Source organism: Amphiura filiformis, chromosome 7 (assembly GCF_039555335.1).
Source record: "Amphiura filiformis chromosome 7, Afil_fr2py, whole genome shotgun sequence".
Classification (NCBI taxonomy): Eukaryota; Metazoa; Echinodermata; class Ophiuroidea; order Amphilepidida; family Amphiuridae; genus Amphiura; species Amphiura filiformis.
This window is the reverse complement of record NC_092634.1, coordinates 12,722,300-12,744,335: the sequence shown is the minus strand read 5'-3', so window position 1 is coordinate 12,744,335 and position 22,036 is coordinate 12,722,300. Positions and strand designations below refer to the sequence as shown.

At 37.7% G+C, this 22,036-nt stretch overlaps 1 protein-coding gene across 1 annotated transcript in view; it reads left to right on the top strand.

The window, feature by feature from the left end:
* LOC140156755 (protein RCC2 homolog) overlaps nucleotides 1–21,236 on the top strand; it is a 40,079-nt gene extending 18,843 nt beyond the window's left edge. The window contains exons 2-10 of the mRNA XM_072179716.1: nucleotides 3,600–3,702; nucleotides 4,541–4,684; nucleotides 5,325–5,456; nucleotides 6,178–6,266; nucleotides 6,646–6,760; nucleotides 7,583–7,746; nucleotides 8,145–8,325; nucleotides 9,027–9,132; nucleotides 9,642–21,236. Coding sequence (XP_072035817.1) covers nucleotides 3,600–3,702; nucleotides 4,541–4,684; nucleotides 5,325–5,456; nucleotides 6,178–6,266; nucleotides 6,646–6,760; nucleotides 7,583–7,746; nucleotides 8,145–8,325; nucleotides 9,027–9,132; nucleotides 9,642–10,338 — 1,731 coding nt within the window. The 3' untranslated portion in view covers nucleotides 10,339–21,236. The remainder of the gene's footprint in view (nucleotides 1–3,599; nucleotides 3,703–4,540; nucleotides 4,685–5,324; nucleotides 5,457–6,177; nucleotides 6,267–6,645; nucleotides 6,761–7,582; nucleotides 7,747–8,144; nucleotides 8,326–9,026; nucleotides 9,133–9,641) is intronic.
* Nucleotides 21,237–22,036: the final 800 nt, after the last annotated feature.

The following is a 22,036-nucleotide window of genomic DNA, read 5'->3' as shown; positions in this document are numbered from 1 at the left end:
TCTCTATGTATCAGACTAACTTTATTTGGTAATTTAGTTTTGTGTCTTTAAGAAATCAGTTGTTTAAAAAGATACTTTTTGTGTGCATACAGCGCACCTCGTTTCCACAGTTATAAGAGTACAGGATCAGTAACAACAAAACAAGAAAATATCAGTTTGGTGATTGAGGTGTGTAATCCAACCCTAGCACATACATTTTCAGGAAACTTCAATATTCCACACTAGAATAGCATAGAAATATTCCAATAAGCATTTTATGCAAAACATTCCATCATATTGTACAGTTTATTTTGTAACATCAGCCTATAAAATTCAGGGTTTTTTCCGTACGTCGGTATAACACTGATTACCATGCATGAGCATGAATAAACTACGATCACCTTTCAGTGAATATGACATGAAGAGCCAGATGAAGCAGAAAAAGATTGGGGAAAAAATCCATATTACGATATTCTTTGCATTGATGTTACTAGCTGTTAATGCGGTTTTGTATACGCAGTACCATTTATTGTATGCTGTTAAACCCGCAGCTAGTTGGAAGAAGGGGAAATGCATTTTCATTTGTTTGAAGTAATTGTATTCATCTGATTCATTTATGAGATTCATTCTGATTGGGATGTTCCATTTGAAATACATACACCCCCTATGGAAGACATTACCTGAATCTGTCACACAGGGGGTGTAGATTTCAAATGGGGTCACCCATTCAGTGTCATCTGCTCCAAAATGGGTTATTCTAGTTGAAATCCATACACCCCCTATGGAAGACAATAACCTTAATCTCACACACAGGGGTGTAGATTTCAAATGGAGTCACCCATTCAGGTAGCCCCATTTGAAATTCACACTCCAAAGCTATAAAAGATCTTCCATAGGGGGTATGATTTTAAACTGGAATAGCCTATATTTCCGTGATAAATGTTGATGTTTTGAGAAGAGAAATTCAAAATAATTGAACTTTGAAGAAAAAATGTGTTATGAATGAATCGCTTTAGGGCAGTGTTGCACACGTCTCTATTATTATTGTATATCCATGAAATGTGTATTTCTAATGAATCAGATAATATCAAGGGTTCAACACAGTTTCTGTTTAGAATTGCCAAGTGAGTAAAGAGTTGCTTTTTTGCAGTTTAGAATATTAATGTGGAATGAATTAAGGTGGATAAGAAATTAGGAAATACTCTTTTCACAGAATTTTACTTTGAATCTTGGTCAAAGTGTTTCTGACGTATTATTATTATCTAGCCCCCTCCCCCTCCTCCCTTTAACGTTCATATTTGCAGAATTAATAATATCCTGTAAAATTAAAAGTACCCTGAACATAAATGTCATTGTTTGGCAAAAATAACATATTCCTGAACGCTTTCAGTTCACATTTTAAATCATATTTATGATATTAGCTCATTAACTGTACATGGAATGAATGAATATTGATCATTAAAATCCATAAATTATTAAAACCATATGTCCAATTAGCTTGTCTAATCAGTGTAATTTGCCTTTAAATTCTATGTAAAAAAATGCTTAGCCTGAAAATTCCTCATGATCCACCTTAAGTATGCACTACAACATGATATGTTTAGTCATAGAGTGTGAATTATACATAGCTGGTATTGATTAAAGATCTTTTGTAACTTGTCAAGTCGGAGTGATAATTTGCATTTTCTCACAATTTTACTTTCCAGTTGCACAATGAAAGGTTACCATGGAAAATACTGTATTTTTGCACAATAAATTTTTTGTGTTTGGCAATTTTGAACTGTTTGCCTTGTTTTTAAATTCACGATTCTAAGTTTCCCAACATTGACCTGAAACACAAAAGGAATATATTTGCACATTGTTATTTTTGCAGTAGCAGCTTCCAAGAAAACCACAAAAATAAATGTAGCACAAAAATTATCACTTTTACAGTATGCAATTTTCATTGTTTGTTTTAAATAATAAAAAATAAGAAAATAAACAAAAACAACCCAAATAGGAGAGTGGGCAAGTGTTGCCAGACCAGGTGACAAAAACGCACAGGCCATGTTTTTTCTGCCTAATCGGGGATTTCACCCTTGAACCCGCAAGGTCCCAGATTGTAAAAATTCCCTTTTGGCATTTTAAGAGCGAGGAGTTATGCTGTGAAAGTTTGACAACTGGAGACAACCGAGTTTGACAACTGGAGACAACCCCGGTTGTCTTGAAGTCTCGGTTTGGTTTGAACAACACAAAAGGTGGGAAAAACAAATGCAAAACCACATGCCCATACTCACAGCCCTTTTTCAATTACTTGTACGTAAATTTGCAGCTACGTGTATGACAAGGACTCCTTGCCCCTGGTAAATTTGTGTGACTTGGTTTATTTTTGTCCAACAGTGTGTAACGTGTGTTGATGATAATTATATTTACATGCAATAGTCTCCAGAGAGCATTGAAAAGAATGTCATACATTATATTTCAAAGAGTATTTCTGCATCATCCTGCTGTAGAATGTCATTTCAGTTTATCCATGTGGCAGAAATCAGTCAGTCAGGAAATAATTGGGATAGTATATTAGATCATGAGAATTAAATTATTAAAAGGAAATTCAGAATTATGTTTGATCTAGGTCAGCATTGCATATCCACATGATTTATTGTATTTGCTCTATTAAACGCTCCCCCTCTAAAATATACCCCACACCATATTTTTTTCAACCAGACTGCCATAAATGCTGAAAATGCCATTGTTAACGATCATGCGTGTCTGTATTTTTTAACACAAATGCGATCGGTTTAACTGCTTGAAATTCCTAAGTCAACATCACTGAATCGGTATGCAGCCAAATTATAGTGGCAAAACCTTTTATGAGTGTTAAAAACTTATCAGAAAACATGCGTTTGGGGAAGAAATCAAAACTCAATCAGCAGTTGACGGCCAGTTCTGTCCGGTTCCATCCAGTTTCTATTCTAAACAATGGGAACCGGCGGTCAGGGGTAACGTTGTAAGGGGTCTTGGGGTCCAGGACTCCTTGATTGGGCAAGTCCCCGTAATTTTGACCCCTTAATTTTGTACGTCTGTGTAGAATTAGATGCCTGGACCCCTTTATTTGCCAATCTGGACCCCTGGACTCAGCAGGTCACCGCTAACCCTGCCGGCGGTCATCCGCCAGTCGAGTTTTGATTTCATCCCTTGCCCATTGATATGATGAGGATAAGCTATTGTTTATGTTGTGTTGAGACTCATGAAAAAGCTACGATTCTAGGAGTTTTTGCTGTTTTGTAACATTTTAAAATGTTTTAAATTATACACATACATTCAAACTAGAAATTGGCATTTAAATTTTTTAGATTTTTGCATGTACAATTGTACATGTATGTTTTCCAGTGCACAAAAACATGTTATTTGATAATAATGTTGTTTCTAATGAAAGAGATAAATGTAGGCAATACAGTTTTCCAGAAACCTTATTCGCAAAATGAATATGTGTGTGTGTATGTGTCCACAGAAACATTTTGATTTTTTGTAATAATTACCAGAACTGTCATAATTATGTTTGTTTCCACAGTCTTTGCTGGCCATGATTTTATTCGTAAATTGTAGGCCTGATTTTGGTATTCTGTTTTTGTTGCTTTCAGAAACTCAAATCCAATCCATTCAGCGGAGAATTGCTGTTTGCTGGTGGTACACACTGGGATATGACTGGGAGATCTCGCCCTCCTAAGAATGCATCATCTGCAGGTAAGCTACAATTAATATGAAGTATATGAAGACTCATCCAAAATATACAGAATAATTGAATCTTCTCAAAAATTATAGTGCATTGGTGACAAGTAGGATATGTACATGTATATTATAGGGAAAAGGACTGCAACTATTGCACTGAAAATTCAGGAACTCAAGGCAAGTAGTTATTGATTTTTTGATCAAATATTGGTTTCCCTCATTTTTGACTGTAACTCCACAACTGTTGTCTGTGCTGAAATAAAATTTCCAGTGCAGTAGTTGTAGTCCTTGCCCCTATAATATACATGTATTACTTGTCACCAATGCGCTATGATTTTTGAGATAAATGCAAAAAATTGGCCAGGGGTGTAGTACCCCCTTAAAGCACACATAATTCCACTCTGCTGGGTGCTCACTGGCACAAATATTATTTCACACTGCGAGAATCAATCTTGATTATTGCAGAATTAATTGACGGAATCACTTGATTCTTGCAAATCAACTTCATGCGTAAATTACAAAAGTTTACAAGAATCAACTTTTATTCATGCAAATTGTATACAAGAATCTTTGCAAGAATCGATTCTTGGATTTTCACCAAAATTCTGACCCTGAGTAGTGTTGACAAATACAGGTTAACACTAACTATAAAATCTTACAAAGAAAACCACGTACTGCGCATGCATGCCTTGCACATGACGCAATTAGCCTAAATCATACACACACTTATGGCTAGGAAATCGCTGGCTGGGCCAGCAAAACCTGCAGTTTAGCGTTAGGGTAAAGTAACCTATCAATAAAATTGTTTTCTTTACCGTACTTACTTACTTTTGATTTGTTCCGATCTCTGTAGCCAAACCACTGCAAGGAGGACGCAACCTAATCGGACCACACCGTCTGGGGGCGCTTAACGGTATCCGAGTGCGTGCCGTGTTTTCAGGTCCAACATCTTGCCATAGCGTCATCGTGTCAGATGAAGGGAAAGCTTATAGCTGGGGTGAGCACTGATTTATTCAGCTATGGTGACCATTTCATTTCCAAACACCGAAACATACGACCAGGGACTGTCTTTTAGAATTTACAGGACAGCATTAAATAGCTCTTCTGGAGTCGTCAATGAGAGCTGTTTAGAGCATTTACAATAGAATGTAAGGAGAGAATCAGATTTAAGGACAACAGTAGAGCGAGACTCTCCTCAAAAGGCAGTCCCTGTACGACACATCACTGCATGACAATACAGTCAAATGAAATCGCCCAATCAAAAAAAAACACCCTAAAATGCATGGTTTTGGCACTTATTTCCAAAAATTTGCCAACTTTTGTTGCCAGTTAGTTCTCATTGAAGTCCCATTGTGAAATTGGTTTGATTTTTATTTCAATTGGAGTGGCTAACTCATAGGCATTTTCTTGAGCCTCTGGTTGACTTTACAGAGGATGTTTTGTGGTTGGGGAGAAAAATCAGATTTAAATTAAAACAATCTTTAAATTAAAAAAAAATCCATTTTATTGCGTCCATGCTCCCTAGCTTTAAGTTGAATAGAAGAAACTACTATTATACAGGGGGTGTATGGATTTCAACTGGAATAGCCCAATTAACACATAGGTCACATTAAATCCCCAATCTTCTCATTTTTCAGGACGTAACATTTGTGAGCAGTTAGGACATGGTGACTCTGTCCGTCGTGATGAGCCTACATTGATTGAAGGTCTTAAGCAATATACCATAGTCAATGCTGCAACAGGACGCAATCATACCCTCTGCCTCACAGGTAAGTCTCTGCGCCGCATATTCTGGTGAAAAGTAGTCAGAATATAGCTGCTCCCCTACGCTTTTGGTCTATCGTCTGTTCTCGTCTCGTCCTACAGACCAAAGACGCAAGCAGTTAATGCAAGTCAACAGCTTACTGTCCAAGTCAGTCTTGGCTTGTGAAATTTGAATTTATTGCATCGTAATCGTCACATATGCGCTTACTTGTGGCTTTTATCCAAGCATTCTTACAGCATTCCTTTTACAGCTTGTGCCAACATTATAGTCCACTATAGAAAAAGTAATGGGAGGCAGACACACAGTGTAAACTACATCTGCAGTTTTGGTTAACTTAACCAAACGTGATGATATGCCATCCAGGTTTATTAGTGGTTTAGCAACACAAAATACGACATTCCTGAATCGAATTTTGAGACGCTAGATGGAGGGTCATCAGTCTTGAGGAGTTGTTAAACATCTATACCATTTTTCACCCTCACATGGCAGTGACGTCAGTGCGCATTTTATTGGGCAAAGCTTCAAATCGTTAGCATTCCCTCAGAGCGCTGGCGTGCACACGATTACAGATGCTGCATAGATGGGCAAGCATTAACGTCAGAGTGAAAAATGGTATAGTCATTATGTTCCTGATTCAACTAAACATTTGAATGAACCAGGAGTCACTTACATCACACTTTCTCAATTTGCTATCTTACTTTCAATTCTCATGATTTATATTTCAGAAACTGGTACAGTGTTTGCTTTTGGTGATAATAAGTTTGGTCAGTTAGGACTTGGTCATCAGACTGCCTCTATGGGAACACCATGTAAGGTATGTAAAATCAGATTTTGGGTCGATAGAACAAATCATGTTTATGAGGTATCTGCCTCGGCCAACTGAGGTTGGTGATTAGGCATATTGATTATTCAGTGCATCACCTTTTGAGCAGGAGGATATGAATGTAACTGAATCCTATGTGTGAGAAATTTTAGTCCCGATACTTTAGGTGAACATTGAAGATAATTCACAAAGTAATACTATTAGGAGGCATTTTCATCCAATTAGACAATTGTATGGCACTATCGCTTGATTTAACGACCGAGTGGTACCAAATTTCGTGTTTCCATGCAAATAGCAAAAGCTGGTGTGAGACCTTACTTTACAATGACGCATCTAACAATTCTATATGGTAATATTGATGATGTTTCAGCTGTTGTACAAGGGTCAACCCATAGTCAAAGTTGCCTGTGGTGGGGATTTCAGCATGATCCTGGATTGCAGAGGCAATTTACACTCATTTGGACACCCTGAGTATAGTCAACTTGGTAAGTAGGGGGATATGAAATTATACCTGAAAGGGTTGCAATCCTAATCTTAATCTTGACCATAATCCTAGAACTAATAACTGCACCAAAATAAATCTAACCATCCACTCATCTTAACTTTAATCCAAACCTAACTGTAAATTTTAATCAATTAATTTAAACAAATTACTGGTAGGCATAAGGCTTACTCACAAGTATGTAAGTTTACATTAGTTTTGGGAATCGCAACTATTAGCTTCAGGATTGGTCAATTTTAAATGTTGGAACAGAATTTCCATGGAAAGTTGTACAATAGGGGTTGGAATATAAAGAAATTGCCAATTAGGAGTTACAGCTGCTCCACAGAGCAAAAGAAGAGAAAAGGAGTTCACTGTAAAAGTACTCTCAAGGTCCGGTGATTCGAAGGACCCAGGTTCAAATCCTGGATGGTCAGTGAATTTTTCACTGTTTGTCATTTATGTATGTAGTGATCATTTGGGGCATTGTTAACAATTGCAGTGAATGATATCCATTTCTACCTTTATAAGTAAATAGGTGTTCACAACAGCATCTCAAATGAATGTTCAAGGAGGACCAAATGAATGTTCAAGGAGGACCCATTGGTCTCATTCATTAGGTCAAAGGTCATGTAGAATCTATGGGATTGTACAATACAACTTGCATTCCCAAGGTAATTGCAAAGCAGGCGACACTTGTGGTTGGAAAACCACTAATTTGTTGGATAGAGAAGGACTCTGGCTACCCCTGTTTCCCCTCCCCATCACCGTTGATATGAACAAATCTTTTGCATCATGTAATATCCCTTCTGATTTTCTTTTTCAGGTCATAACAGTACCGGTCAGTATTTTGTGACGTCCAGTAAGCTCACATTTGACTGTGTCACAACACCACGAAGGATACCTCTATTCATTGAGCGCTCAGGACGTGACACAATACCAATACCCAATGTGGTTATTAAGGATGTGGCGTGTGGAGCCAATCATACGGTAAGGTTGGTCTAGGGTATGGTTGACGACTGAGAAAAGTATGTTTTATTTTTGTGTTGGACTTTACCCCAGAATCTGGAGAACTGATTCTATGCATTTGTATCCAAGTTTACCTTATAACCTGTGTCTGAAATTTAAAAAACTATTTTGAAACATTTGGTGTGTGATCCTGACACAGCGTGGAGCAAAAACAATACAGTTGAAGTAGCACAGTGGTCCGGGATGAAATTCATGCACACAGAATTTTATTGTGCCCTTCACTTTTGGAATGCTTTATTTTTCAGGTATCATATTGTTAAACAATTCTTGAAAAGTACAACACATACTGAACTATGAATGAAATGTCAGCAAACTGTACCACAAGATTACCATTTTCTTGAATGTTTTGTATTCACCAGGTTGCCATGGATATGCAGGGTCGTATCTTCACTTGGGGTTTTGGTGGTTACGGTAGACTTGGTCACAATGGCCCCAAAGATGAGCCTATCCCATGCAGTGTGAAAATCTTTGATATCGTTAACAAAGGAGCTGTCAAGATCTGGGCCGGCGCTACATTTTCAATGGCACTCAATGAATGTAGTAAGTTGAACATCTTCTTTTTTTTAAACTGAGATTTTGGGTCCTGATGGCACCATCACATGCTGAAAAGTGGACTGTGGCGCCATAGCAAAAGGCTTAACAGTTACATTTACAATAAACTTGATAAATAACAAGATCAAATGCCTTAGATCAAATGGAATTGCATAAAATGGAATAAAAACAACAACGCTATACAAACATAAATAACACGATTAAGTCATGCAACCAGAAGACCAACACTAAAGTTTGTTTGGGTTATATGAGGCGGAAATTATTCGACTTTTGTTACTACGCGCATCAATAAAGTCCCAACTCAAGCTTGCATAAATTCAAAGCGTGTTACAGTCACGCAATACGCAATGCACAACTAGCATAAGCATTGCGCCCAACTGCCTGCATGACATTCTATATCATTACATGGTGTCTTATTTTTTCCGCCTTATATAAGCCGAACAAATACTGGAAAACAGCACCTAACTGGGGGAAGGCACAGGCTAAGTATACTGCCTTCAGACAGCTTTAAGAGTAACTAGAATACCCCGCTCAGGGTGCCTAACCCTAATCCTAACCCTAAGCCTAACCCTAACCCTAATGCTGTGTTGGGAGGTGAGGTGGGTCTGTAGTTATGCCATTTTTCTGAAATGATATTTGTTGAAAATGAAGTTTTTGTTAACATAGCTATTGTTGTTTTACCTATACAGAGTCATTATTATTATGGGGCCAGACCAAGAGGACAGGTGAAGCGGCCATGTATCCAAAGCCACTGCAGGATCTGGCTGGTTGGAATATACGCGATGTCGGTTGCAGGTGAGATGACAACGTTTGTTATGATTAATTTGTCAATTTATCAAGAGAAGATTCTGGTAATATTCTAGAATAGGTCCTTTAACCCTAACACTGGACCCTGCTTTTTGGGATTGGAAGTCAAAGAAGATCCGAAAAAGTCATGGAGAAGAAGAATTTTTGACTTGGCACCCCCGGGATTCGAACCTTTGACCCCTCGCATGCCAAGCACACGATCACGGACCGGTAGCTACACAGGTTATTGCTGCCCGCCAGCAATTCCGACGCATATAACACTTAGGGTGATTGCGCCATGAGACCCTGGGATTCATGCATGCGCAGATTTTTTCATCGTAAGATTTTGTAAGATTTTTGGGTGTTAGGGTTAAAGTTTGTGCTGAGTTTCACATCGCCCACACAAATGTACAAGTTTTGATACTTTATCTTTTCATCGTTGCTGGGTTTATATTATTATTATATAATTGATTTTCTTTTATGTATTTCCTATTGTTTTCCTCTTTTCTTACACACAGTACTACATCAATTGTGATCGCAGCTGATGAAAGTATCATTGCCTGGGGACCATCACCAACCTATGGGGAGCTTTGCTACGGTGAAAACGCTCCCAAATCATCTACATTTCCTAAAGAAGCCAAACCACTTGAGGGTACGCATGTCCATATACTCACATGCGGCATGGGCCATACTCTGCTAATCGCACGTGATGACACTGAAGAAGAACGGGAAAGAATAAAGAAATTCCCCTGGTTTGGTCCCGTCCGTGAAATCACAGAGGAGGAATTGTTGGAGAAAAAGCGCAAAGCCGAGCGTAAAGCTGAAGAGGCAAACAATGTGCAGGTAGTGCATTCATCAGAAGAAGAGATGGTTGAAGATGTGACACCGAGCACAGCGGCAGCTGCCGCCGCGGCAGCAGCTGCAGCAAGAGCCGCTGCAGCAGCAGAGGAAGATGAATCGCCCACACTTGTGCCATTCACAGTCCAAGAGCCTGCGAAGGCTGAGCCACCTAAAGAAACTCCAGCAGAACCTGAAGAAGAAGCTGAAGAATCTGAGCAAGTGAGTGAAGCCCCCAAAGTAAAGAGTGACACTACTCAAGCAGTTACCCCAGTAAATGGGACCGCAAAGGTGGAAGAAAATGGATCTCCCAAGGAGGAGGAACCGGCATCAGAAGCAACCTCACAACAGACAGCTGAAGCGGAGGCAACGCCTTGAACAGAACAGCCTTTTTTATTTTGCAAAAGAACTTTCATCTACGGTGTAGAAACAAATACAAAATATTTAAATAAGCATAAATTTTGGAGTATTTTCTTAACATTCCCCTTTTTTGTACAGATTTGTTATTAAGCATCCTTAACTTAACACAAAATCCACACATTTTTACGGCTGTATACTTATACTATGGTCAGCTTGTATTATTAGGTGTGTGTTACTACACATATCAATAAAGTCCAAACGTACGCCGACTTATATTCACAAAAGTCAGTCCTGTAAAGCACAGTTCTCGTACAAGTGCTACGGCCCAATGCGTGTATGCCATCCTTTGTCAGCCCATGATGTTATGAGTGCTGTCCAATACAAGCTGATTATCTTTGACAAACACAATGGTTGTGACCACATGCTGCTTCCTTGTATTTTGAAGCTTTGCTTGAGTACAGAGATTGACCACAAGCACAATTTGGTCAAGAAATTGGCCAGTAACCTAGGTAGTACTTGTCACTATTTCGACAAAATTCCGCTTTGGAGTTACAGCATTTACACAAGTTGTAATAAAGGAGATCAGTGATGCTGAATACCAATGTTAATTCAAGTAATAAAAGTGATTCACCACTATAAGAGTAGTTTCATATGGCACAAGTGATTGCCCAGATAGCAATTAACCCTTGCTGGAGCAAGTCCGTGAGAAAGAAATATCTCTGGTAGCTGACAAAGTTTGATCTCTGTATCTCAACCGAAATGTCATGTGACACAGAGTCTGGGATCCGGGGATAGATTTGTGTGTTAACTGGCCAAGTAGCTCAGGAGCCTCCTGATAAAACATGCAAAACCTCTATCTATTCTTGCTAATTTTCATTGAATGCATCTGTGGTCGTGTGTGGTCTAACGGTACAGTACAGGCCTCATGATCGTGAGATTATGGGTTCAAGCCCCGCCCGTGGCCATATGTGTTGTGCCCTTAAGTGATGTGCTTTACCTCAATTACTCCTCTCTACCCATGTGTATAAATGGTTACTGGCATTCTTTAATGCCAGGGAGGTGACAGACTCGGTGTGGAGGAGGTGTAGCAACCCCCCTACAGTAACATTACATCTAGGAGTCTTTAATTATCATTGAAAGACAGATGGGCACTCTGCTCACTGTTTATATACATACAGGTTCGCCTCCTTTACCTGTAGTCGGTATGAGGTGTCAGCGACTGAAAATGGAAACTGTGAATAAGTAAAAATGGTTTACTCTCTGGCCAGCAGGTTGTCACAGTTACAGTGAATAAAGTTAAATGTATCTCTATAAGTCAGAATGACCTCATACCCAGTGGCATAAGCTCAACGACATGCATTAAACAAGCAAAGCTGAAAATTGACCTCAAGTTGTGGAACATGAGTTTTTATATCCAACACGTCCAAAGGTCATACTATTGAGTGTAGAAGCATATTGGGGTTAAGGAACTGTGTCCTATAGATTGTCATGTTTGAGATCCTAGTATATGGTAATCTCAAGCATCTGTAGCTTGCAGACTTACTTAGGTGACGGGGAAAAAACCTGTTATACGGGCCTGACCGACCAAGAGTTTACGTTTGGGGGATTTTTTAAGGTGTATGCAAGCTTTCTGTGCTTCTTGAAGGTCATTTTAGCCTCTTCCAGAAATAAATCCTGACCGACTGACCCTTCTTGGAAAGTCTGTCTGCCTGTAGAAGGGGTTTATTTTTCGTCGCTGTATGTACAGAATTTGTACAAATATCTTTGGTTGAATTAAAACCTGTAGTATTGTTTAGAATATATGTATCATAATTCCCTTCCTGTGTATAGGTAGCATAAGGTCACAATATGGAGCTGGTGTCTCTAATGAAAGAAGATAGCAATCCACACAGGATAATAAATCTGCATCAATGTGGTACTATCCATGTGAACTACCTGCCGATTGGCCAAAATGCAAATGCAAGTTTGACCATAAATAGTTTAAAGCCTAATCATAATTGGCAATTGAAATGTGCATTTCAAGTTATCAACCAATCAGAAATGTCAAATGCTGTTAGATGACCAGTAGTGTCCAGGGGGTCAAAATCAATGTAGATTTGTTTAGCACACTTTGGGATTTAATAATGAAAGGTAGCAGCCTATTATATGCTTCACTCTATAGAGGCCTTGCATGCATGTGATGTATCATCACGTAAATATGTCGGACTACTCAAATGCATTCAACAAAAGCATGATTGCAATCTACCGTGACAGTTCGTCTCACACACATAACCCTGCACTACGATCAAATAGGTTGATGACAACATTTGATTGAATGGACTGCACTCCGCCATAACTACGGTGAAGGACACCAGCTCAAATCCTCAAATCCTTTGCTCAAATCGATAATTTCATGCAGGGCCTCTATAGTCTATTTGGCTTACTCAGGACTGCTGCGTACATGTGTGATACATTCGTGTTCAAAGGCAATGCACCTGCAGCAGGCAGTGTGGCACAAAGTGACTGCACTCTACATGTACCCCGCCTTTGCATCTATCTCATGAAGACACTACTGTCCTGAGGAAGCCAAATTTAATGGACTATTGCAGTGTGTGAGACAATGTGAGAAATAAATGATGCAAGCCCAAGCAGTTATGATTTAAATGACTTGATGAAGTTTGGGTAAATTGCTTATTGAGGGAGCAAAAACATCATATAATTAGCCATTAAGATACAGTGAAAGTATAGGCAGTCATGACTCGGTGAGATATTTGAAGAATCAACTGTGAATTCAGGTAGTGCAGTGGGATAAGATCTACCAATAATCAGGTGACTGGGGTTCAATCCCTGTTGAGTCCCGATTTTTTTGCTCAATTCATTATATTTCCTTTTGCCCAACCTTCATGACTGTCTATTGACCATTCCTATAATTGGCACTTTCCTGCCATTGATGGGGTGAACATCAATATAATGCCCTTCTTGAGCTCACTTAACATTAACGTTCACCCCATCAACGGTAGGAAAATGCCAATTATAGAGTGCAATTTCTTTTTACAACTGAAGCATGGTAATGCACAAAATAACAAACTCCTTGTCATCGATGACGATGAGAAGCAGTAAAGGGCATACTGGGCGAGTTCATGCTTTGCATATTCACCATGTAGTGTGTAATATTTTGATGCAATGCAGGCTGTGTAAATACCACATTGATGCAATATATCATATCCTGTGTAGATTGCTGTGTTGTAGAAATTGTTTGACAAACATTTTCTTATGTTTTGGGGAATTGGGTGTCATTTTATTTTGAGGGGAAAAGAAGAGGATCATGATTGATCTTGTCTTTGCATCAGTTTATAAAGCTATCAACATGTGTGGTTGGTCAAAAACATGCATAACTTATGCATATTTACATCTCATTTGCATACCTAAATGTATGCATGAAATAACGAGTCAAGTGCAAAGATGTATTGATGGATAACAAAAGTGAGCATTTGAGTACAGACTACCTCACTTCTACTTGAAAAAAATCCCAGCATGCAATGTGTTATATCATCAAGCATACAGTGTATTGATTGCCTATGAATGTCTTGTGTTGTCATATCACACAAATTGGGCTATTCCAGTTGAAATCCTACACCCTCTGTAAGACATGACCTTAATCTTCCACACATGGGTGTAATTTCAAATGAAGTCGCCCATTCAGGTAACCCCTTTTGAAATTTACACTCCCTATAAGGAACATTAACCCTAACCCGCCTGTAATACAAAATACTACTTGATATATGCGCTGTTCGTGCGTGCATCCCACATGGTGTGATGACGCAATCGCCCTAAGTGATATATAGGCACGGTTTCACTGGCCGGCGAAGCCCAAGACCCGTGGCAAAGTGTCGCCGACCGAGTGCTTGGCATGCGAGGGGTCTTGGGTTTGAATCCCACCCAGAGCAAACAATTTCTTTCTTTCTTTTCTCTCTTTATTCTTTCCTTCTTTCCCTTCCCGTCGCCAAAAAGCCCTTGGGGGTAGGGTTAGGGTCATGTCGACCATAGAGGGTGTATGGATTTCAACTGGAATAGCCCATTGCATGCTGGGAAGACTATAGTATACTCAAGAAAGTTGTTTTGTGATCAGTGAATGGACAACAGACAAATGCTGCATGGTTCCACTCCTTATGCAGTACATTGCTGTTAACATGTTCACCTAATTGGGGTTTGGTGAAAAAATGGTTTTCATTTAAATGTCCTTATGTCATGTGACATGTTTAATACTGAGACACTTGTTAGAGTTCAAAGTTCAAGTTCATGCCATTTGATTGATAATGACAGTATTATAGATTGACATGCAGATGATGCAAAAGAAAATTTGTCTTGTAACATATTTATCATGAAAATGTTAGAAGTTGATTTTTGTTACAAACTGATTTTCTGTAAAATGTGATTCAATTTTCCTTCCTGTTTTCATAAATATTAATGAGTAAGTTAAAGAAATTGTTTAAAAATATTCCTAAGCATTGATTGAGAATACCCATTAACACGTGTTAATTACCATAATGTGCCACTGAATTGTAAAAAAAATACATAAATATGTTTTATATTTATTCAAACCTAGTTGTAAATTGCCCAGTTTTTAAAATTTACCCTGGTTAAAGTTAAATGTATAGTTAAATTAACTTGGATCAGTGGCATATTTCCCATTTGCCTAATAGTGCCAGCACATTGACACACGCCAAAGGATTATGAAAGTCCCTGCAGGTCATGTGGCCATGTCAAACGTTGCTATATCTTGCCCAAGCGTCTGCTTCGGAATATCAGTTGCAATACAAGTCTGGATATTTTTAGAAACAAACACAAATATCTAGAGGGAAATATTTTGCTTTTTTTTTAAATTGTTGTGACAATAAACCTGATGTATCTATTTAATAATTCAAATACAGGTACTTTTATTTTGTACTGTTTCTTGCAAGTGCAGTTGCATTTCGTACAAGGAAGACATGAAGGTCGCATTGTATAGATATACCATTATTAGGATGTCAGCCTTCAGTATTCCAATTTGAGGCAATATCCATAAATAGGCCACTAAAGTCAGCGCAGGAACCTGAATCTTGACCTACTTCCCTAAATCGTTAACATGTAATGAATACAGAATAAATCGCAATGAGTAGGGGACTAGGTCGATATGGAGGTTATTGCATGGTCAGTTGCACAGGCCATACAGTTGCTTTGCAAATAATGCTATAGTAATGATGTCGTCCAATTGAGCAGCCTATTTCTTGATATTGTCCATTTCCCAGTGCCAATTCTAGTTATTTCAATTGTATTTTTTGAATGTATTGTAGGACCAAATATGAAACACTTACAATCACCAAAGTTTTGTAATTGATCGTTTTTGTTAACATGGAACAACAACGAATAAGATGCTGCACATGACTGCATTAATGTTCTCATATTTGTACATGGATTACATGTAATAGAAAGTTTCTGACATCTGGGGTCTGATTTAACCAGATTTAGAACACAATGCAACTAATGTGTGTGCCCAAACTCCCAATGTGTCTATGCATTAACAGATGGACAAGATAACTATCCACCAAAATACTGGCAGACTATGAAGGTCAAACCATCTATTTCATCTAAGTACTTGTGGTCAAGGACGAAAAAGTTAACAGACCACATATAAACAGTCTCAGCATCGCCCAATAATGGGCCAATTGTTCCATAAAATGCGACAGGCGAAACTGCTACGCACAAACTGGGTATTTTTAAAGTCGATCACATAATTTCAAAGGCACGCAACACTCTTATCTCGAAGGCACGCAACGCTATCGTGATTGTTACACTTTACGATAGAACAATTGGCCCTCATGAATATTTGAGAATTCACAGCATACAATGCACAGGGACTTTGGCTGTTGATACATGGTCTGTAGTAGTCTGTGCTTGTGGTAAATTACTTTGGTTTAACTTTCTGATGCCAGTATTCACATTGTGATTGGTAACCAGCTTGGGCATCAGCACAGTACCATTTTGAAAATAGCCCTGACATGGGCAGTATTTTCATAAAAAGTTGGAACTAAAACCCATCACCCTTAATAGCCCCTCCCACACACACACACAAAGGTGGGGTGAGTTAGGGCTGTGTTGTGAATCTGTATTATATCAACTTCAAGGTTTGCCAAATCTGCTTGTAAATACTTTTAGATGTTGAATATTGTAAAATTATATTTGCAGCTACTATTGTTGTTTCATTCTGGTAATATTTGGGTGGAATTGAGAACTCGCTGCCGTAGTGCACGTTAGTAAACATTGGTTACTGGTTCAGGCCTAGGCTTATAGACCTATTTTGAATTATGATATGCCATAGGCTTTGTGTTGTGATCATTTTGATCAGTGGTTCGTAACAAAGAAAGCGTCAGCCAGTTGACCTAGCAATGGTCCTATTCTAACATGCACTACGCCAGCGAATTTGCATAAAGATGGCTCCCAAGATTCTGTTTATTGTGAAACTTGGGAAAGTTCTGGTGTGCTGTAGTGCAGCCATGGCTTGCAGAATCTGTCTTTCTCAGTTGAGAAGAATTTTAAACTAATACTCTGACTCGTAGCCAAATTCGCTCATGTGAGCTTTGCTGTACCATATGGCACTAATTATGGCTTGATATTATGTTAGTTTCAACTGACTTCAGGAATGGGGAAAAGGCCATTGTTTGGTGACAATCAACTTTCCTGAGTTTTGTTAATCCACCCTGATAATACCTTTTAAACATGTGAATATGTTAATATCAGTTAAATTTCACAAATTGGTTCTTGCAAGTTCATGAAATTAAAATGCTAAATAATTAAATTGTTTTACAGTATTCAAACATGCATACTTTATGTGTTAGTGGGTTCACTAAAGGACCCCTAAGTTTGAAAACAAAATACTTTTTCTAAATCAATGTGGGGCAGGGAAAACATAATATGTGCTTGTGGCCCTTGAACATGTTTAAAATAAAATGGCCAAGAGGTTGCATAGGAGGTTTTACTTAAAACATGTTCAGGGGCCAATGTTGTTTGATTGTTACCGTGGGAAAGGAAATTATGACAAGCAGTTGATATAATAGCGTGAATTGAGTGTACTACACAATTCAGTTACTGGGAAGTTCTTGTCTACTAAACTATTCATGGACCTTGTCAGCAATATCCAGAATCATTTGCAATAGATGTGAACATCGTCGTTGTGTGTGCATTGGCTTGATATAATCTGGATTTCAATCACATTTGGATTCAAGTGGGTGTTGGGTCTGGATGTGTACATTGTCATTTCTTACATTCATTGCTCAAGATATAAATATGTACAGCTTTATTGTGTAATTGTTTGGCTAACAGCTCATTTGGACAAAATTCATCTCACAATTTTTGATGTTATTCTCTCATTTTGTTTAGCAAGCTGTGTGTGTTGTGAGGTTGTAATACTGTAAGGGTCATTCAATGGCCGTTATTTATGTTCATGAATATGCTACTTGTTTATTTTGAGTTAAAGACTGGTGTCTGTGAGGGTGGCAATAATTAAAGTACAGACATTGTACCATTTTTTATGCCAAATTATGACTTATGATGTGTGCTTTTCCTCCATTGATAAAGAATTATCATTTTTACAAAACCAAAAACATCCTAAATTCATCAAATTCTGTTTTGCATTTTGGGACAATTGTAGATGTGCTGATGAAATTTGAAAACATGAAGTCAATCTGATACAGACAAAATCTGACGTTTGCATGATCCGCTCAAGTGAGGTTGTCGAATTCGGAAACCATTGTTCACGTATGTTAGCTAGCAGACGACACTGGATGGCAATATTTACAGAGGGAGTTATTGCAATGTTTTTGAAATTGATACATGATTTTTGATCGTCTGGCGGTGCAGTCAGGCAAAATATTTTGTACCAAAAATCTCTGGATAATCTCTGTAGCTATTTTGAACAACTCTTCTTATAACTTTGTACAGGAGCCAAACGTTTTTAATCGGTGATGAATCCACACTTTTCCAGTGCGTATCCGTGAACAACAGAAGCGCTTTTATACGTGTGAGCGCTTAAAATTTGTCATGCCTGGAACTTGTGTGCGTATACATGGTTACATGTTGAATTCAGTATTTTGGAGGTAGCGACTAAACATTGCTGTTTTATTACATAGTTTTATTGTTGATATCAACAGAGAAATCGCCCATCTTCTTGTAAGGTTGAGTGGCAATGCTTAAATCGACATTCCTCATAAAATAATCATGTGAATTTGACAATCTTCATTCAGCTTTCTGTTGTTGTTGAAAGGAATTCAATCATGTTTTACCCGTTGTTTATCACTGTTAAACAATTCACGTCTGTGTGGTTTACTTCACTAAGTAAACCACATGGACGCATGGTTGTTAAAAGTTGATGAACAACGGTGAAACATGATTGAATCCCCAAGTCAAATGTTATCTTTCCCCCTATCCTAATTGTAGTTTAGGTTAAGCTTTTTTGTTTTGTTTGTAGAATGCAATTAATACACAATTTAAGTTTTGTTTAAGTTTTCAAAGCGTAGAAAACTTGGTTCACATTCTTGATTCTTGCAGTAACCGAACAGGGTTGAATTTGCTGCCAAAAAGGCAAAATTTTTTGAAAATGAGAACCATGTCCCTATTTCATGATCATATTTTTATTTTGATACAAGGAACACAGCTATAATTTCTTATTACTACATCTCCATCTAGGAACCCAGACCCTGCCATTCAGCAGCTGAAAGAATAATAATTTTTTTATTTTGGTATATGACTAGAGTACATTCGATAAAGTAGTCATCAAGTGGAACATTCAGTAAAGTAGTCATGAAGTGGAAGAAGGTTCCCATATAACACAGCAATAAATTGTCAAGAATATAACTGCCAAAATTTGATAATAATAATAATTTGACGACAGGTAATGTGCCCTGTAATCATACCAGAGGAAAAAGGTCATTTTGGCATTTGTGAGGGCATCCAGGCAATTCTGCTGAGGCCTACGAGGGCACCAAGGCAATCATATGCTAAAGAATACATCCAAAGTTACACATTTTGAGGGGCACCAAGGCAAGGGCATGGGGCACTCAAGGCAATTGCCTTTGATGCCTCTGGTTATTTTTTCCCTGCATACCATGCTTGGGCCAATTTAAAAATGTCACTACTGTGTTATATTTTCTTTGGTTTGGTGTGGGTTTTTTTTTTATTTTTTTGCCAATTTACCAACTGGCTATGTCAAATTTGATCTTGATAGCTTTATCAGGAACTGTGTGTGTGCGGAATTTATTATAAAATCTGCTAAATCCAAATTATCACCTGATTAGTTTACAGTAATTTTGAACCCAAATATTACATTTTGTATCAATGTAAAATTTACAACAAACTTTGATCACTAACATGTTTACATTTGTCATCATTTTAATGATGACAAAAAAAGCAAAAATAAAGTTTGTAAACAGTTCATTTATATCTGATTGATATAGAACAGGTTGTTATCAGTAGCTTTATATAGGCCAGTTGAATTTGAAGAAAGCAATAGTATGCCAAATATCACTTCTAATAAAACTCCGACTACGCATGTTGCAATTAACAAAAACATTGTAATAATGAAAATACTAGCAATTTATAGAAGTGATTTCTAAAGGGCATTAACATAATACCAACACATAATTTGAATAATTGATATGATAGTTTGTTGCAATTTTGTTTCGTAAAATTGTTTTTCTTTCTTGCAGTAATTTTAATAGGTTCCTTTTGACTACAAAGCCACAATAAGCCAAGCTTTGAGCACATTGTTTTAAGACATGTATATATACACTAGTCTCAATCCCAGCCAGCTTGTACTTCTTTGTTACTTAACATATAATGATGAATTCGCACAAGCCAGCTGGGATGGAGACTATGTACAGTACATTCCCGACACGGCTAGCAGAGTGGTCGACTGCAGATCCGTCGGATAACGCTTTTTCAATGGGAAATGAGCTTTGCTCGGTCATGATGAGGTTAGCATTTATTCCGTATTGAAAAGCGTGTTCCGACGGATCTGAACTCGACCGCCCTCCTAGTGTTTATAATGAGGAGTTTCTAGACAATTTTTGACCATACAGAATTTATATGCCAAAGTACCGTACGTACCTCTGCTTCCACTGTAAAGTTTGATCATCGTTCATCACCGATGATGAAACAAGTAAAACATTCAAACATGAATCAAATAAACGAGGGTGTGTGAACACCAGAGATAACTTTCCTATTCTCTGTGTAGAAGGGAAATGGGACGGCTCAAAAAGTGAACTTGTTTTATTTGTAAGACAAAATGGCATGATCATTTGATGATGTTGCAACTCAGTTTATCCATTAGTGTGTGTTATGCAGGGTTGCCAAAAGATTTCAGCCCAATCGCTGGTCAAATAATCGAAAAGTTACCCAATTTTTCTCTTTACCATTGATTTCTATGGGGTAGGAAACTATTGGAAGTCGGGAGCTGATGTTGAAAAAGTCGCCCAATTTTTTTCTTAACCATTGGTTTCTATGGGACAGGAAATTGTCAAAAGTCGCAGGAAAAATATTCAAAAATCGCCCAATTGGGCTCTGAAAATAGCAGGTTTGGGAACCCTGGTGTTATGTTCAAAGTACACATTAAACAAGTATTACTCTGTTCTTTATGGCTTAATTTATTACTATTACTATAATTTAATAATGTAGTCTTGTTATTTTTGTAGTATAAATGTAGTCAACATTTTATATTTTACTTTTTGGTTGAAAACCAAATTTGTTACCCTTTGTTTATTTGAAGAAAAAAAACATGAAAGATTTAGTCTTCTTTTTGTCTGAGTGTACATTTTGTAATATAGAAACACTTGATGGTGTTACCGGGTATTCTTTGTCATAAGTCTTCGTGAGATATCCTAAATAAAATTCTTTGAGGAAAGAAATCATATTCTTTTTGTTTTTTATTTGAAAGTGTGTGAATTGTATGTTACAACCCCAGGCCTAGAAAATACCATGTGCTTGTTTTCACAAGGATTTCAAGTTCCACTTCATGCCCATAGGCCACTGTTGTAATTTCGTTCTGGTATACGTATACCAGAACGAAATTCAAATCTAACAATAATTTTGCTAAACGAATTAATCTCTAAGAAATTTGTGGTACATAAACATTATGTTGCCAGAGGTTTCCAGTGGTATAAAAATCTCAACTTTTTTGGGAAAAGTGGGGGATGAGGCTGTGGATCACGAAATGCCTTTTTAAATATTTAAGCATTAATACAGGTGGGTCTCAAGGTGTGTTATTAATTAAAAGGGCATTTCGTGATCCACAGGCTCATCCCCCATTTTTCTCACAAAATAACAACAATTTATGTATGGAGCAGTGTAATACGCAATAATCATGCATGATTCTCAAACGCAAAATTGGAATCTACTGAAATTTTGGGAATAAGCATTTTTCGTTGATATCTGCTGAAAAATGTCATAAAAAGAGGATGCTAATGTAGGATCACGAAATCCAGGGTTGTTTGATTAAATCATGCCGATTTAAATCACTTGATTTTTTTTTAAATCACTGATTTAAATCAGCTTTTTAATTTTTTACTATTTTTGACAAATGTAAAGTTAATATCGTTCTTTAAAGGGCATTTCGTGATCTACAGCCTCATCCCCCAACTTTTCTCACCTCTGGCTACATAATGTTTATGTACAAAAAATTTCTTGCAGATTAATTCATTTAGCAAAG